At 39.4% G+C, this 18,913-nt stretch overlaps 1 protein-coding gene across 1 annotated transcript; it reads right to left on the bottom strand.

Moving 5' to 3' along the window:
- Nucleotides 1-308: 308 nt before the first annotated feature.
- Nucleotides 309-16,173, bottom strand: NXPE3 (neurexophilin and PC-esterase domain family, member 3). Its single transcript, XM_009891636.1, has 5 exons — nucleotides 16,081-16,173; nucleotides 8,027-8,787; nucleotides 5,933-6,006; nucleotides 1,786-1,992; nucleotides 309-859 (listed from the first exon to the last, which is right to left on the bottom strand). Exons 1-5 carry the CDS (start codon nucleotides 16,171-16,173, stop codon nucleotides 309-311), a joined length of 1,686 nt encoding a protein of 561 aa, XP_009889938.1.
- Nucleotides 16,174-18,913: the final 2,740 nt, after the last annotated feature.

The raw sequence follows: 18,913 nt of genomic DNA, 5'->3' as shown, positions 1-18,913 counted from the left end.
AAAGCTAATAACCCACGTAATTTCTTATTGAATCCTGTCAATTTAATTTAAGGTGCTCTCTAATAATCTCAGATACAAATGGTAATGTTGAAAGGAATCAACCTTGCAGGAAGATATGGCCTGAACAGTCAACTCCTCTTTACCATCCTTCACAGCTACCCAGAGTTAAGGCCACCCGCTTATACTGCATGCAAAGACAATAACCAGGGAACCAGAGTTCCTCCATACCATGCAGCACAATTCGATAGCTCCAAAGAGCAACTTTACATCTGCTACAGCAAAAGATGACATAGGGATACCTACTTGTGCTAAGTTTGCAGAGGGCACACGTAAGATAAAAACGCATCTATTTGATTCTTAACAATGACTTCTTTTGGGTGCAAGTTATGTGGCAAGTAATGAGCCAGAGACATCTCCCAAGCATCCACAAAGTGCACAGCAATTCCTGAGAACATTTTCCTCATGACAGAATCAAGCTGAAAGGAATACCAGTCACTGTTAAAGAGGCTCACTTCTGGCCCAAGCTCCTGAACGTTAGCGGTTCTGATGATGATTAAAGTCTTGGGGCTGCGATCCAGCAGTTGAATAATTGATCTCCGAATGTTCCTCAGCCGCCGGATATACACTTCCACAGGGAAAGTGCTGAAGTGGGACCATATAGTTATGGCTATCACCGTGTTTCTCCCACCCACGATGCCATTCAGTTCGTTGGCAATGTAGCGCAGTTCACTGCTGAAAACTGTTGAAAAGCGAATGGGCGGCCCGTGACAGCGAAACTTCAGTAGGATATTGTGCTTCAGGTCCACAGCCATGAAAGGGCCCACGTTCTTAGGACTCCCCAGGTTAAATTCCACTAGATCTGAAAACCCAAGAGCAAGCATTAGTGAAAGACAGCATAAGAGATTAAAGCTATCAACAAGATGCTAGGACCACAGGGCAAAAGTAGCAGTAGAGAAGGAAACCTGAACAAAATTCTAAGAACTCTAAAATGAAACAGAAGATGAGCGTCATCCACGTGCTAGCTACATATTTCAGAGTGGAATTTATGGGCGTTGAAATTTCCAAGACAGCATACCTGAACTCACAAGGCTGTCAATGCCTTTTCCAAGTTTCCCAAACTATAGCTTCTCTTTTTCTTGTAAAAAAGAAATTTTCCAAATGGACTCCTTCAGTCATTGTTGCCCTGTGAATCCAGTGTTCACGGGAACCCTTCCGGCAACTTTAGGACTCCATTAAATTTAAAGATGATTTAAACTTGTAGGCATTAAGGAATCTCAAAGTCTGTGTTCCAACACAATTTAATTGCTTTAGGGGTAAGGGAGGAATATCCATCACGCTAGGCTACTGAAATTCTGTTATTTAAGTTAAAATAATGGAAATACAAGAAAGGGTCCAAACCCAATCAACAGTAAGGGAAGTAATTTGCTACTTCATTCCAAAATTACTTGTGTTACTGGAATGCTGCAAGGCCTTACACAGGCACCTAAGTGACTTCTGCTGTGTCCCCCAGGTGGCCACCTTAACTCACAGCCACAGCAGCAGTCCTCATTGGCGAAACATTTTACAAGGACAACTTTGCAGATACCTCGTGACCCCATTTCCAAGGCCTGTGTTTCCAGTGTCTGCTCAAACATTTGACTAACTGCCTCTCTGCCAGCACTTCTGATGATGTTTTGCCTTTCTTCTTCCTTTGTTTTGTCATTCAGTAAGATCAATTCTGTGTCTGAGATGTGAGAAATATGCTTTGCAAAGGTCTTTAAGGACAAAACAAAACAAAAAAATAACCTGGAACAAATGCTGTCAGATATTCAAACCACTGCCTTATTGTAGAGTCTCCAAACAAGTGGATTACTTTTCCTTGCAAGCATTTGGTTATATCATCTGAGTTGTTAAAATGATGGATCCAGTGTGTTCTGGACCTCCACTGGTCTTCATAATAATAACCAGAAGGGGAAACTGTGGCATCTTCAGCTCTGTCCATACTGCTTGAATCTGGAAGAGAAGAATTCTTTGAAATTAACATGCAACAAACCAGCCTCCATAACCTTCATGGACATACAGCCAGTGATGTATGAACATTTTCTCTAGTATAAAGCAAAAGAGTATGATGTACCACGTAGATTAAAAAGCTTGATGCATTATGCTTCTGTAAGCCCAAGTATTTCACCTTCCGTTTCTGCAGGAAAACCTGCAACTACTGACAGAGTTGGTTGAAATATTATAGTTTAGCTTGGTTTAAACGGTATCTCTGATGAGAAAGTAAAAATAGTAAGTATCTGACATCTTTCATACTTCGAGAGAAATGCTCAACCGCGGATGTTTGCAAAAGATATAGAGGAGCACAGGCAGAAAGATCAGCGGATCCCCTTCTTCGGAGCCCCGAGCCCCCAGGCTCCCTCGGCCGCCCGCCACCCGCAACGCGCTGTGCCAAAGCGCGCTGCTCCCCTCTAGCGGTCTGTCTGCCCACGGCAGCGCTCCGCGCCGGCAGCCTCTGCCCTGCTGCACCGGACACCAACCCCCAGGGGACAACCTGGTACCACTCAAAAACCATTAAAAATAATTTGAAAAAAAACAACAACAACAAATGCGTCTATTGAATAACACGCACGGACACTCCAGCTCCAACCACACATGCTAGAAGAGTAAAGTCTGAAGCATAAGGACTCCAAAACTACGAAATGCCAGAATTAAAGCTATGACCAAGAGTTTTATATATGCCCTTTGAGAATGTACGAATTATGAGAGTCTCTAATTCCATGAACTTCATACCTTCTCTCTGCTTCCTCTTTTACTGCCTGGGATGGCATCCTGGTTTGAGGTAAAATAGGACCGATTTTTGTTCAGTAACTTTGCTTCTTAGCTGGGCCTCTTCTAACTCTTGAAACTAACAGCATATTGTGCAGACACTGTTCGCTCTCAGAGTGTTAAGACCTATGTTTATAGCTGATGCCCAGGCATGGTATGCAGAGGCTCGCTCTTACTGCTGTAACACCCAAGGGCAGATAACTTGGTTATTTGGCCTGTTGGAGGGTCAGAAGAGGAAAACCGAAGACAGGTCCCACCTGCGGGGAGGAGCGGACAGGACAGGTGACCCAAAACTGACCAACAGGGTATTCCATCCCATCTGCCTCATGCTCAGTATAAAAACCGAGAGATCAAAGGGTCAGCCCTCTTTCTTCAATGGCCGATGTCTGAGGAAGACTCTGTCTGTTTATCTGCCTTTGATCCCGATCCTAAATCCAGATCCGTAATCCAGTTCCCATCCATCACTGAGTCCAGGCTGGGACTGCCCCAGCGCCAGCTGGTGACGTGATTGTTGTCCTGAGAACTTGATATGGGTTTGTATATTTCATTATTTCCTTTGTATTTTACTACCAATATTTCACTGAAGTAGTTTAGTTCCTTCTAAACTCCTAAGTCTCCTTTTCCCTCCTCTGCCTCTCTCTTTGAAGAGAGGTGGGAGGAGCCTCTGTCGGTCCCATCTGGGGTGCCCTATGTCCCCAGTGGTCAATTCAGCTTAAACCAGGACAGATAGGCTGTCCTCTGAAGAGTAATTAGACTACACCAGGGAAGCTCTGTTCTGCAGGACACCCGTTTAACCAGCAGAAGTTGGATGGTACATTGCACGCAAGGGCCAGAGATTACAGGAGGAGAAGCTGCAGTCTCATGGTTATGTCAGTCAAACATTGCTATATTTCTCTTAGTGTCCAGTGTGATAGTAGTACATCAAATTTCCATGAGGTCATTACAGGTTTCTCCTTTATCACATGTGTATTCAAATACCTAAACTGAACAAGCATGGAGCTGTTCCCTGGAGCTGTGTGGAGCAGCCATGTCCAGCTATTTAAACACTTTTACACCCTGGCATGGAGACTACCTGCTAAGAACAGTCCCTGGCCTGTCCTAACTTGCAGCTGCTTGGGAAAGCACATATTGCCATGGCCAAAATCATACCAGGTACTGGTATAACTGTGAAAAAGTACAGGCAGTGGAATTCCAGTGCCCAGAAGCGTCCTCTGGTAGACACTTCATTATAACACAGGTGTTGCCAAATTCTAAACACTCAAAACATCAGGCCATATGCATCTTTAAACACCCATCCCTAATAGGCATTTCTGGTCTCACTGTTTCTATACAATGTTCTCCATGTCTTGCATTGGTAGATGTTAACCTCCTGAGACCTCACAGGGACACTGTAAAAAGCAAACTACTGTTATGTGTGTATAACGTAAAGACTATAATAATGAGTACCACAGAAAAAGCCATTTCAAAATTTTATCTTTGGATGATTCTTTAAATCAGGCAACACATCCAATGAAAGAAGAAGGAGAAAAAAAAAAAAAACCCAGCCAGTAATGTTGACTCATCCAGTATGTATGAAACAGGAGTCCTACAAAGAAAAGGAAAAACCCTTCATATGGTCATGTAATGAAAGACTTATTAAAAATGTGAATTCACAACTTCAGTTCATTTGTTTCTTGGGTTTTGATGTAAAAACATTTCCCTTTTTTACCTTTTCAATTGATTCTTAGACTATGCATATATATATATAAATGCTACTAGAACAAGTTTTTGGTGCCTCACACTAAATGTAATACCAACATTTCAAATCTGTATATAGTATCATATCAGTTTTACTCCAGAATTCAGAAAGCCATTACTTTTGGATTTTACAGAAGAAAGTAAAAGCTCCAATCTGAATAGTTACAAACCAAGAATAGAAATAAAAGGTTATATTTCAGAAAAATAAAGTTTTAAAAATCAACTTGATCTACATTTACCCCCAAACAGAAAAGCATGTGCAAAACCAACAGCAGAACAATGAATTTAAGTGTGCCATCAGTCCTAACAAATCCATATATCCACAATCATTATACCAATGTATTCAGTTTATTTATTCAGAGACTGTTCTTAGAAGGAATTTCCCTGAGGAATACTGTGCTATTCCTATCAACCCTTTCTAACCCATCATTAATCCCCAGGAAATTGCAGGCAGGCTTTGATCATCTGTAACTCCTGAAAAAAGGGTGATGAAGTTGAATTTCAAATTTCCAACAGTTTCTGTGAGAAAATATATAAAATAAAAAAAGCAATGAAAAACATGTCATCTAAAGGATCTGGAGGAAGAAAGCAGGGAAAGCACGGCTGGCCTAATAGCAGCACTTTATTTTTTTTAACAAACAGCAAGGCTAAAAGCAAGAAATGCTGTAGGCTGTTTTCTGTTAAGACTTTATTGATCAGGTCAGGAACTCTACCTTTAAAGTCTCCTACAACCTTATAGAAAAAAACACCTGAAAAGCTTTCAATTAAGAAGTAATTCTTTAAGTATCACATTTTATGCAGGCTTTTTAGAGGCATAAAAAGCGTGCACATGGATATGAATGAGACAAAACCTCGAAGTTTAACTTAGTAAGGACTGTCTCTTTGTTCTGTTTTTAAACAGGGTGCAGAACAATTAGGTTCTGGTCCACAATTGCAGGTCTTGACATCCTGTGGTAACAAAAATGATAGTGATACTTAAATGCAAATTGTCAAAATTATGTTAGACAAAATTCTTAAGACAGGAAGAAATTAAGAAACACCACACAGCTGGTTTTGCTAGATTAGCTTCAGAGTTTGGTGAGCAGTTACTGTAAGACATTTTCCATCTCTGAGTAAATGCTAGAAAAAAAGACACTTTTGGCAAGAAAACAAACTTAGTTATTTTTTTCTAAACAATCCCATTTATGTATGTAATTTTAGACAATTTTGTTATTAGCACTGAACTTACAGTACAGTAACACCCAAAAGCCCTCATTTTCTCAATACAAATTTAAAAGTTAATTTCTATTCCACGCTATGAAAACAAACAAATGAATTATTACCTCATGCTTTTTTTTAATATAAATTTAATTATGAATTATACACAAGAATCTTTTAAAGTTTACTTTACCTGTAAATGCCTTGGGCTTTACAATCACTGAATCAGGTCCACTGGAGAGTATTGGCCTTTTGATATTCACATCACTGGAACAAAAATTAATAGTAATAATATAGTAAGGCTGTGAAATTTGAAGGTAATATTAATCTCATTTTTTCTTAACCCACTTCAAAAAGCACATAGGACTTGCAATAAGAATATTTTACTTTAAGTTTACTCTACCTACTACAGCTGAATTAATTCTGTATTAATTTCCTCAATTAATATCACTATTCTGAATCAGAATTAAAAATTTTGTAGCACTAAGGCACAAATCTTGTGCACACTATTACTGGCACAAACGTAGTTAAAGCTATCAAGCTATCAGAGGTCTGCAAGAAGCTTTGGGGGATTCCCCACAAAGATGGGAAGTTCCCAGCTTGTGGTACATGTACCTCCGCCAGGAGATAAAGCATTGGACGGGTATGCCAGCTCCCAGCTCTGTCAGCTCTCCGTAGGTGCTTACTACAGTAAATACCTCTCTTGAGGTATTTACCTTTCAGCCCCTGTAATCCCACAGCCTGCTCCACCGTAGGTAGCAGAGCTTGTAGCGGTCCAGCACCACCACCCCCTGCAGTTCTAGCTCTAGACTAGGCTGCCCATGGTGTGTCCTGCCTCTGGGGTGGGGGACGGTAGTACTAGCCAACGCCCAACAAACTTCAAATATCTCCACCAATAAGGTCTTCCAGTGGGACAGCAATTTGTTGAACAGAGAAACAAAGCTCATCCCCCAAAAACCCAACAGACCTCAGAAGTATTTGTGGGTGGACGCCAAGGAATTCTGATCATTTTGTGTTGGACACATATCACTATTGTACAGCTGCAACAAATGCAGAGATTTAATTCTAGGCTCTTGTTCTGTCTTTCGTTGCTGTTTTTAAAGAAAATCCCCGTCTAATGATTTTCTCTATTTAAGAAATAAATTATTTGGAATTCCTATAAGCCATTTCAGTCAAGGATCTCGGAGCTGAAGGAAACAAACAAAAACCAAAACAAGCAAAAACAAATTCCCAGTCCCATTTGGAAGAATCACCAATCAGTGTCAGCCATATTTTACAGATGAACTGCCTGAGGCACAGAAAGTCAAAAGACCCACTTACAAACTTGATAAGAAATAGCCAAAAGCCAATTTCACCGATACTTACTTTTGATTTCTGGTCTTCAATGACAAACATGCAGACACACTTTCCTAATTAAACTATCTGAAGCTCCTACTCTCAAAACTTTTGCAATTTAAGCCTCAAGTGGACATACTGCTGAAACACTTTCTTTCAATACCTTTTTTGGAGAGCAAGGCAGCAGCCTACAGCTACAATTCTGGCACTACACAGTAGCTAACTTTGTCTAATTTCAGCTGAGGGTATATACAGAAGCAGTCCTATGACATCTACCCATGCGTTAAGAGATGTATCTTTTTAAAATGCTGAATGCAGAAGAAAAAGATGATTGTGAAACTAATTTAACTTGACATTTTATATAACATGCAGAGATCATTTCCGCTTGCACAGGTATCGCTCACCAGTTTGTTGCGCCAGGGGTTTTCTTCATGAGTGACTTAAAATTATTCCCAAGATTTGAAAGTCATACTGAGCAACAAGGAACACATTGCATTACGTTAGGTGACTTTTGCTGAGGATAAAGGCAATTGGTATTTCGTGTAAAAATAAGCCTAAAACCTGGACCTTTTTAGGTAGTTCAGGCTTGGCCACAAATACATCTTAAAGCACTGTTATTGGTATTGCAAGCGTAGCTGTGGAAACAAAAAATAAGGAAACAGTCCCCCAAACGACCACCAGATTTAGACAGCACGCTCTTGTGAAATTTAGCAGCAGGGTTGAATTCAAAGCAGAGAGAGAGAACTATAGTCCAAATTTCTTTAGTTTAAGGTTACTATGTTCTTGCATGGCTGAATAGAGGGGAAGAGAATATTCAACAATTGACATGAAACACCTGCTCCTGCAGATACGCACCTCCTCTAAGACAATCTGTCATATTTCACCAATAACCTAAAGCTTGTATTTCAAAAATTACTTGACTGAGTATATATAAATTCAACAACATACATACCTTTGGAAAAAGAGGCTTTCCTCTTGCGTCAGAAGACCTTTTTGATATCCACCCTTGGCATGGCTGATTCTGCTGGCACAGGACAGTTTTCGAGGCTTGTAACAGAACCATGGCTCACCCGTGTAGAGATCTGTGAAGTTACAGACCGGGAGATCTCCAGGCAAGCACACATTGCACTCAGTGGTTTCTGAGTATCTCCCAGACTTGAATGAGCTTTTGAAATAGACCCTGTCTGGCCTTTCTTCTCGTAAACGCAAGAGGACTTGGATTGCTTCACTTGGATGGACAAGTGACACAGAAACTTCGACCTCTCCTGGCCAAAGCAGGGTAAAGAAGACTTTGTAAAAGCCATTATGGCAATCTACAATCCTTCCTGTTGCTCCAGCTTTCAGCAGAGGAGAGTGAATTCGTGCCTGTAGATAGTCTCCACCATACTGCTTGGCTTTTCCTTGGAAATCCTTCATACGAACAAGCACCTCTAACTGATCGCCCACCTTGAAGAACTTGCTGGGCTTCACAATCACAAAGTCACTACGTGCAGGATCAGTGCTTTGTACAAACGCAATTTTGCCCTCCGGGGGTTTTGGCCACTGTATTGCAGCAAGCAACGATTCCTGCTCTGCTTGTTCTCTTTTGGACAAAATCTGCTGCTTGTAACCACAGTAAGGCTTCCTCGTAGTTTTGGTTGTCTGTGATAGAGAGTGCTGGACATTGTTTTCTGTTATCCAATTTGATCCGGAAACTGTGTCATCATCCAGGTGCTGGGGAGGAAAAAGATTACGTGAAACTGTGCTATTAAATGAAACACTATGAATAATGGATGTTTGTCAGGCAATGATCCCAAGAACTGGGCTTTGCTTTACAGAGCTTTGAAGCTGACCAAATGAAACAAATTTACTAAAATACACAGATCTATTACTTTCACTGTGGGCTTTCTAAAGAGACAGGTCATTACCATGCTCCGGCAAAGAGGCTTTTATATAAATCTGGCAAAATATTTTCTGTGGTAGTATTTTGGCTACCAGTGTATTCTGTAAATATCAGCAATGTGAAAAAAATTACAAAAGGTTGTATGAATAAATCGTAAATTGTAACTCATGATTCATTTTCTTACTCTAGTAACATTTTAGTCTTCAAGCACAATGAGGTCTAATAGCTTCCCAATATAATGGAAGGAAACAGGGTTTCTTTGCGACATTACACTGCAGATGAAGCTAATACACCCTCTTCTAGAGAAGTCTGCTGCATGTAGCAGCTGTGGTCATTTATCTGGTCACGCTCGCATCGCTTCGTATCTAATTATCTGGAATGCGGGTTTCCCTGTAGTCTACAGATTAAAAGTGGAAGAAAAGAAAGGAATGCTTCAGGGGGGCAATGAATTCATGAACTAGTGGGCAAGTAAAATAGTCTAGGACAAGCTAGGACTAAACTGGGGAAAAAAACCCCGATTTGTTTGTTTATTTTTAAGATTTTAAAATCTCTATAGAGCTTCTTCTAAAGCCAAATGAAACACAACCAGAGCATCACCTAATCCACACAAGAGTTTAAAAATCAAAATAGTTAAATACAAGACTAGGCTAAGAGAGCAGGCTTCTGCTGTGACTTGAGTTCAGTGTACAAAACTGTATTTTTATGCAAATGACTGCAGAGACACCATCTTCATGACATCACACAATTTTGCAGGTTTGCATTAGGGAAATTTAAAAAATAGCACAATCTAAAACTTCAGAGCTACCTGTGAGATTTCTAATCAGCAAATCCAAACTTACACCTCAAATATGCACAAAATCAGCAGTAAAGGAATACTTAATTATCAGGTGTATATAGTAGAACTTATCCACAGTCGTATTTCACAGAGAACCAAAATACATTAAACCATTTTTCAAGCAAAGGTTTAATTATACAACATACCATTCACATGGCACCAGAGAATAAGCTAGTTTAGATTTGAAAGATTGCTAAAAAAATTAAAACTACACTATTTCAATTTTTTTAAAAGATCATTGTACTTACCAATATCCTACAGTTTTCCATTTACTTCCTCCATAATTAACTGCTCAGTAATATACTAGAGTTCCCAACGCTTACATTACAGCCTTGTTTATTATAAACCTTTTAGTCTGTTGAAATATCGCCTACAGTACATATACATACTAAATAGCTTCCCCCGGCTACAATTTATTTGAATTTGCCAGTATACTAAAGTCATTTGAACAACACAGAGATTCAACACACTCTTTTAGAAGAAAGGTAAACCTAACAAGCAATAGAAACAGGCTTTCGAAGCCTGTTACGTAAGCAGTTGGTTTTGATCAGCTTAAGAGCAAGAGGATAATGAGAACACTAGGATGTAGGATGGATACACAGAATCTTCTCTGTTTGATATCTCTGGTAATTATAAAATGTGCAATTGTAAATTGTTACATTTTAACTATAAAATGTAAATTGACAGGTACCCACAGATACACAAAATGTTATCACAATAGAAGCTTTTGCTTCTGTTTTACATTTCCACCCAGGATTTAACAAATTTTCCCTGAAGGTCACGTGAGGTAATTCATAATTATTTCCATTTTCCATCACAGCAGGCAAAAATGCACATGTGTCACTACTTTTATCAATCCAGTAAATTTAAGGCAAAGCTGAGAATGGGTCTCAGGCACAGTTCTACTTTAAATCTTGCTCACATGCATTCTTGAGCTAAGCCAAGTTTCTATTTTTGAATACCTTCACAACTTCTTCCTTTCACTTGCTCATGCATATGCATAACAGGAAACACTGCATGGAAATACTTTTAAAAGTTAGCTATATATTTTTGATGCATCCAACAAGCTGGTAATCATGTCTCAGCCAGCAGAACTATTTAAGCATTTTCCTAAGAATGGGTGGAGAAGGGCAATATGTGTATTTGATTAATTCTTCTGTCCAGTGTAAGGTCTCAAGAGAAAGTTTCTGTATTTCAGTTGGTTCTTCAATGGTTCATACTTCAAAGGCGGGGTGGCCTGGGAAAAAAAAAATCTTTTCAAGTGAAGAAGAGAGATGGCTATCTAAGAAGGCCTTAAAAACAGACCTATCACTATTTTTAACTTTCTATAAATTTCTTCAGGGTTTTTAACCCAGTCTTTCTGACAGAGATGTAAAATGCCAGTCATGGCCGAGCTAGCCTTTCTGAAGTCTTTCCAAGGGCTGTATCTTCCAGTGGAAAAGAGTGCAGACAACACCAAGCCAAACTCATACAGAAGACAGAACAGAGAACATAGTTTGATGTCTCTAAAGCAGTCCACCTACACAGCCTTTTTAACGAAGCACCAGGCCAAAGCTCTTCACTTGGATGCAGCTGAGATCCTGGAAAAGCACTGTCGCTTCAACTCGAGCATCTCCAGGTTGTGACCCATAAAGCAGAATAGAACACACCACAAACATTTCCTCAGTCAATCTTCAAGGGGAAAAAAAAAACAACCCAACCCTACGAAGGTAAAACCAGAGTTTCTTCAACATCCTGAAGGACCATTCTTTCTGTAACATCCTTGTTCACCTTTACAGCCTTCTCCCAAGCCCAAACAGGAACATGTATTACAGCATGAATTATAAGCTTACGTGTGAAAGTAAACTACATCATGTATGCTATTCACAGGAGAAAATACTACAGAGATTCCATTTTCCAGTTAAGGCAAGGAAAGCTTCAGAGTCAATTAATATTCCAAAGGTCCTTGACTGGAATAGGAAAGCTTTCCAAACAGCCTTCCTTTTTTAAGTGCTTCCCAGGCTCATCTCCAAACAAGTGCTCAAGCTCTCCTGTCCCTATAGATACACATGGCTCCTCCTGAGGCAGATCAATAGCTTAGTGTGTCCTCACTCCATTCCCTACCCTCTCTTCAGTGGCATTTCCAAATCTCTCTGGCTCCTGTATGTTAAGAAGTCATACTGAGCCCATGCAGAACTGTGGGCTCTGTACTCTAGTTAGCAGCCAAAATAAAATAAAATTTCTTTAAGTTGGGCAGATAAAAAGCATTTCTCAAGATTTCTCAAGAGTCCTCTTCCTTTATCTGATGACACAGACTCCTTTAGTTTTTGATACAACTTCCATGTTGAATAACACTTGTCCTGCTTTGCTGATTTGCATATATACTCCATTCAAGGTGCCTTGATTTTGAATGTGATTCCCAAGGGGTTTGGTTGGTTGGTTTTAGCTGGGGGAAGAAGGTGTGTATGTTGGGTTTTTTGTTTTGTCTTTTGTTTTTTATTATTTTTTATTTGCTGCATTCTGAAGTTAACCAGAACCCAAATGTGTAATTTAATGGATGTCTGCCAAGTAATCAGGCAGGACAGAATGGATTACATGTCAATTAAGCACAAAAAAAAAAATCCACAAGCTGTTCCTGGTGCATGAAAGATGTCATAAAAAGGAAAAAAGCAAGCTGTATTTTCAGGAAAACTAATGAAAGTTTCAGCTCAACTCCTCAGCTTTTAGTATTCTCACTGCCAACTAAGCAAAAATTATATATAACATATAGCCACATCCAGGCAATCATGCTCTCAAAGATATTCTAGAAGGGTCACAGGGTGCTTGGTTAGACCTGCAATGAACACTTGTCCTCAGTTAAACACAGTAATGTTGGTGGCTGATAAAAAAGTTGAGTATTTCAATTGCTGCTGAAAAGGTGGAACCCCAACTCATTGCCCAATATTTGCCACCAGCTGTAACTCTTAGCTTGTCCTCGTGCATTCAGAACAATTGCTGTGAACTTGCATGTCACTAACATTAGAGCAGGAAATACCACAGGAGATTCCCAGGTGACAGGCATAGGGGGCAGGGGTGAAGTTCTAGTTTGCCCAATAGAGAGTTTTAACTTATGCAGCAGACGATATTTGAAACTGAACAAATACCAATTACTGAAAGGTCAGTCATCTTATTTTCAGTAATTTTACACTCCAGGTACTTTATCACTATTTTTTGTCAAAGATAGGCATGAGATCAGTTCACCGTCTCTATTGTCTCACAATGCTGAGTGGATGCTAAGTTACTCTAAATGTCAACGCCAATCCTAAAAAGCCATCACCTGACAGACAAATATTCCAGCAATAATCCAAATAAGATGATGCAGTTATCTTTTGTAGGCACCTGCAATTTAGCAGCAAACAAAACTGTGTTACATAGTTCTTTTGTTCAGCTTCAGCTGTATGATGCCATACACCATTCCTTCATCCTTGCAAGAAAATTCCCCTCTCCCTATACACTCTCTTTTCTCAGTGCTTTTAAATAAAAGAATGCTCACAACCAATGCTGAAGTGCCTCTGTCACTCTAAAAGCAATTGATACAAATATACAAACTCTCCTGTATCTTAAAGGGATGATGTTGCTCCTTGGCAACAACCTGATAATTGAACATTTTATCTGTCTGGCTGCATTTGCAAAAAAGTATAATAAAATAAAAATACATTTCTTCTGGTACTATAATGCAGTGGTCAACTGTGGACCTCAAGGGAGGACTTAGTCCATACAAAAAAGCAAATTAAACAATCAGCAGGCTATCAAATGTTTTGTGGACAGCTTGATTTTTTTTTTGGGGGGGGGAGGATAATTTTTTTTTTTTTTTTTTAAACACAAGGTAAGAAAAGTAAAATTCTGACATGGGTAGGACTGTTGAGAGTGTATGATTAATAGCTTAAGAATTCATGAGGGAAGATTCCAACATGAAAAAGTATAAAATCCTAAAGAGAAAAAGCAGGGAGGCTAGCTGGGAGCTAGCTGATAATTGCCTTAGCTCTTTAGCTTTAGCCAGCCGGATTAGGTGATTTGGGGATGAGAAGCATGTCTGATGCATTTGCAAACATGTTCTCAACAGTAAGAAACAGTAAGTCCTCCTTCCAGAGCCTGAACGGATTTGGTTACGGACATTCTGTGAAAGCTTTCTAAGACTTTTTCTGGCTTTGATCTCTGACTGAAAAGAATCAGCATAGGTACCTATACCAGACTGCCTAGAAAGCTATGCCAAAGACAGAGACAAATACCAGAGCGGAAAAGTCAAGACAACAAAAAGGGCTGGAGTTGCATGTTACGGCATAAAGATTTACCAGCAAAACAATACTTATCTGAGTTTGGAATATCAGATATGTAAAAGTCAACAAAGCCATGTAGATACTTATCATGAATAGTGGCAAGAAAAAGCACAGAGTGAACACCCATACTACATTTTTCATTTCACTCTCAAAGCTCTGCCAGAGCCCTTTTCTCTAAGAAACAATTTGAAAAAAGAAAGAAAATAGTCTAAGGTTCAAAATACCAAAACTGTTCGTGGCACATCCGAAGCAAAAAAAAAAAAAACACCACAGAAAGACACAACAAAAGAAAAGCTACCTTCTATGTTACACAAAAATGATCATGCTAACTCTAACTAAAGGCCCATCAAACACAGTATTTTGACTTTCAGTAGTTTCCAACTGCAGATATGTGGGAAAAGAATACAGGCCAAACATGTTGTGATACTTCCTCCTTAAGACTTAATCCAGTTTCTAGCACTTTATAGCTTAGAGACTTATTAAACAGTAAGGTTGACAACTTTAAGATTTAGTATCCCCTAATGGATTTTTCTTCTATAAATTCATCCAGACATTTAGCAGCTACACAGTCTTACTGCAAGGACTTCTGCAACTATGCTGCAATCCCTTACAGCACCCCCCACCCTGCTTCCTCTGAATTCGGCATCTCCACTTTTTATTGAATGTCTCCATTAGTACTGGAATAGGCAACAAACATTCATTCTTTAGTTAATGATCCTATGCCACTTGAGATTTTAGACCTCTCAAACATCTTCCTTGCCCTTATCTGAATGTCTTCCAATTCAAGTATATTTTGGGGGAGTGAGAGGGAATTTTACAGCCCCTCTTTCATCATCTCGTTTCAACTCATTTGGGCATCACTAGCCAGGAGAGAAAAAAACACTCTGCAAGTAGGATACACACAACTTAAAAGCATAAAGCAGTTATTTATTGGCTAACATGCATAAAAGATAGCTAGAATTTAACAAGGTATTAGGCTAAGCATTATTATGCTCACCCACCAAATGCTGCACTGGATAGTCTGGCCAGGCAGGCAGCCAGTGGGCAGGGTCAGCCTCCAAGGCTCCCTGGAACGGATCCTCCGTGATTTTATCTGTCTTGACTTTAGCCTGGGGTTACTGACTACTGCAGTTTGAAAGTACCTCTGTGCTAATGTGAAAAGTAAAATGAAGAAATATGCAAGTCAGACACAGCAGAGGGAAAAAGGAAAAGGCAAAGAAAACTTGCATCAGTACAGGCTGGAGATCAACTAGCTAGCTAACAGTTCTGCAGAAAGAGACCTAGGGAGTCCTAGGGACCACAAACTGACCATGTGTCAACAGCATAGCGTTGTGGCAATGAATTAACAAGAGCATAACTGGCTGATTGAGCAAAGTGATAATTCCCCTCAACTTGACCTCGGTGAAGCCATATCTAGAACATTGTGTCTGGTTTTCAGACACCCCATATCAGAGTCTAACTGGAGAGACCAGCTAAGAACCCCTGAGATGATTAGGGGACTGGACATACATGACCAAAAGGAGACAAAGGGAAGCAGACTTTGGGTTGTTTGTTTTTTTTTTAAAGTCTGGAGAAGACTGAGAGGGGATCTAACTGCAGTCTTTCACTACCTAAAGGGGAGTTACGGAGGAACTGAAGTCAGAAGTACACACTAAAACGACAAGAGGCAGCTTCCGCATGCACATAAAAAGAAACATTCTTCCCTGTGAGAGGGGTGCGACACTGCAACAGGCTGCCCAGGCAGGTTGTGAAACCTGACCATCCTTGAAGACTGTCAAAACTCAACTCAACAATATCCTGCGCAATCCAAGCTAACTTTGAAGTTAGCCTTTGGAGTAGGGCATAGGATTAAATACCTCCAGACATCCCTTCCAGCCTGAATTTTCTGTGATTCCAAGTTGTAGCTAAATGCTGTCAGTCACAATTCTAACCCTACACTCAAAGAGGAATAACGTTCCTCAAGCCCTCTTGGAGAATAAGCAGGCTCCACTTACCTCTAACTGAAAAAAATTATGGACCAGCACCACAATAGCCAGCACTGCCATAAGCAGGCAGAAGATTTGCAATCTGAACGAGTCACGCCACATTGTCCACTCATGTCTTTCCCTCCCATGTTAGACGCTGCCATGACTTCCATTCACCACAAACACGAATGTCATTTCGTCTCAGTAGTGCACAAGAGAATTCAGTTGACTTCCACTTCATTCCTGCAAATGTATTTACAGAAATTATATTAAGTCCACAAAATATTATGAGAAATAAAGTAGAGTATAACACTGAAAGCATGTAAGTGGCGGAACTTCACACGGCAACAACTAGTACAATAGAACTGTTACGACAGATTTTTGTGGCATTAATCTCAAGAGTACTGTCTATTATGTTACTTAATTGTCTTGGGCATATGAAGGCAAAACCTTATCATAACGCCATCCTCACCTGTATTTGATACCAAAAAAAGGTAGAAGAAGAGTGCAAGATCTCTTTCTTGCCACCAAAAACCAAAACAAACAACCACCACCCTATTTATCCATTAGGCCACACTATCTCCATCATGAGCCCGAGACTTTTAGCTGAAACTTGTGTTTTTAGACATGTCCCTATTCACCTGATTAGAGATTCCAGTAAGTTGTTCTTAAAGACTAATGTCTGAAGCAAGTCTGGATAAGCAAGATAAAAGACACTTTCTCCAGTTTTCTGCTGGGGAGAGGGGAAATAAATAGCTGTAACACCTATCAGTTAAACAGGAGATATTAACAGAGTTGAACGCACTAAAATTGAACTTCAGAAACCTTCTATAACATTAGACTACATCCTCCCCACTTTTTTTTTTATCATTCCTTTACATCATATACTCTTATGCAGTTCTAATGGTAAAAAAAAGTAAACTTCTGGGAAGAATGCAAAGGTGTTGGGTTTTGGTTTTGTTGTTTGTGATTTTTTTACATAAAATCTAATAAAACTTAAACCCCGTTGGTAAACAGTTCTCACTGTTTAATGCTTGTTCAGTTTGACCTTCATATCTTCCTTCTTTTTTAGAGGGACAATTTTGAGGCAGTCATTTTGCAAGCAAAAAGGGTACCATTCTTGCAGAAGGATAAGCTCTAAACTTGGAAACAGACAACAGATGGCAAGGAGAGACAGTCAAAAGACACCAGTCTCTTCAAACCCAATAGTCTCAAAGCAGCATTACTCATGCCATCCACCAAGTGCAACAACATAATCAAATGATTAGATAAACTTTGTATAACTTTCTATAAATAGTATAACTGCAAAGTTATACTATTTCTTAAGACTATATGAAGAACAGTGTGTAAATTTAAATTAAACATAACTGATACATTAAACAGCAAAATTAGACAAGTAAACATTCATTAAATGAACAGAGTCTAGAAAACTGAAATATATTACTGGCATAACCAGGACAGTCTCAAAATAGACTGCACATGAAATTGCTTTACAAGGATTATAGGGATTATAACTTCAAATGCTTTGCTGAGAATTACAGAGATTGTATTTCTGACTGATGAACAAGCATTGAAAGAGCAAGATGTCCATTAAAGTATCAAACTGACAAAATGCAACAAAACCGCAGCTTCGTTGGAACAGTGCTGCACTAATATAAAGTACTAAATTTGTATAAAACATCCACTCAGGTTTTGAATGATCACTGAAAACAAATATACTTAAATACATTAAAATGCTAATGTAAGGCTACATATGACCATTTGAAGAACAGAAAGAACTACATTAAAGAAAAAGGGAATTTCTAATTTTGTTGCTGATAATTCTCTTCAAATCACTGAAAAGCACAAGGCACTGAAAATTAGTATAACATGATTTCATGCACCTTAAAAGGCCACAGAGGCTGCTCCCACGTACTTTTGTCTGAAAGTTTTTGTCCAAAGTTTTCTGTATTTCTGTAAATGTCACATGTTCTAAAACATTCAAATGTACAGGTTTAGAGCTTACTTTATACTAAAGGCCTTAACATACTTCCAGTTTCATCATCCCTGAATAATTGATCTGGTTCATTTTTTATATAATGGAAGCACATAAGTGTGTCAAAAAGCCTCATATTCTTACCCTGTTCCTGGAGCATTCTCGGAAGCCATCCACGCAAAAGGTCAAAAATAACCTTGGAAACAACACAGAAAAGAAACCAAAACATGCATATGTGTGTATATATATGCATATGCGCGCACACATAAATATTTTTTAATAAAATCTTATATACTGGTGGTTTGCTTGCAGTGACACAAAATGACATAGCAGTTCAGACTCCTTACCTGCAAAATCAATTTTGTTTCTACAATAATCCATGGGCTTTTTTTTAAGGGCATTTTAATTTCTTTTTTAACTTCAGTCCTATACCTTTGAATTTTCTGCTATTTATTGTTACGTATTACTCCTCTCAGCTTTGTTCTGTGTTATTACATTCCCAATTTTGCCCAAGGTTAAAACCAAAACCCAGCTCACTGATATTTTTATGAACAGTCTCCAACTTCTCTCATGCTCCGTTATGGGATTGATTTTTTGTTTGGTTTTGAGGGTTTCTTTTAAGTCATTAAATATTCTCAGCTCTCTATCCCGATACTCCTCTAAGCCAGCAGCGCTACAACAGCGCACATCAGCGCGACTACTTTAAAGAACTGTCGCACGAGCCGCTAAGGTGGCCGAGCCACAACCTCCGCCGATGCCAAAACCATTTCATTGAGGCACAAGGCTCCCAGGCCAGACGCTTGCCTCGCCGCAGCCCCCGAAAAATCACATTTGCCCCTGTTTTTCCTACCTCGGCCTCGCTCCCCAAAGAGCGGCGGGGCAACAGCC

This window comes from Charadrius vociferus, unplaced genomic scaffold (genome assembly GCF_000708025.1).
Source record: "Charadrius vociferus isolate BGI_N301 unplaced genomic scaffold, ASM70802v2 scaffold329, whole genome shotgun sequence".
Lineage (NCBI taxonomy): Eukaryota > Metazoa > Chordata > Aves > Charadriiformes > Charadriidae > Charadrius > Charadrius vociferus.
The sequence above is the reverse complement of the archived record's forward strand: the minus strand, read 5'-3'. Positions and strand labels throughout refer to the sequence as shown.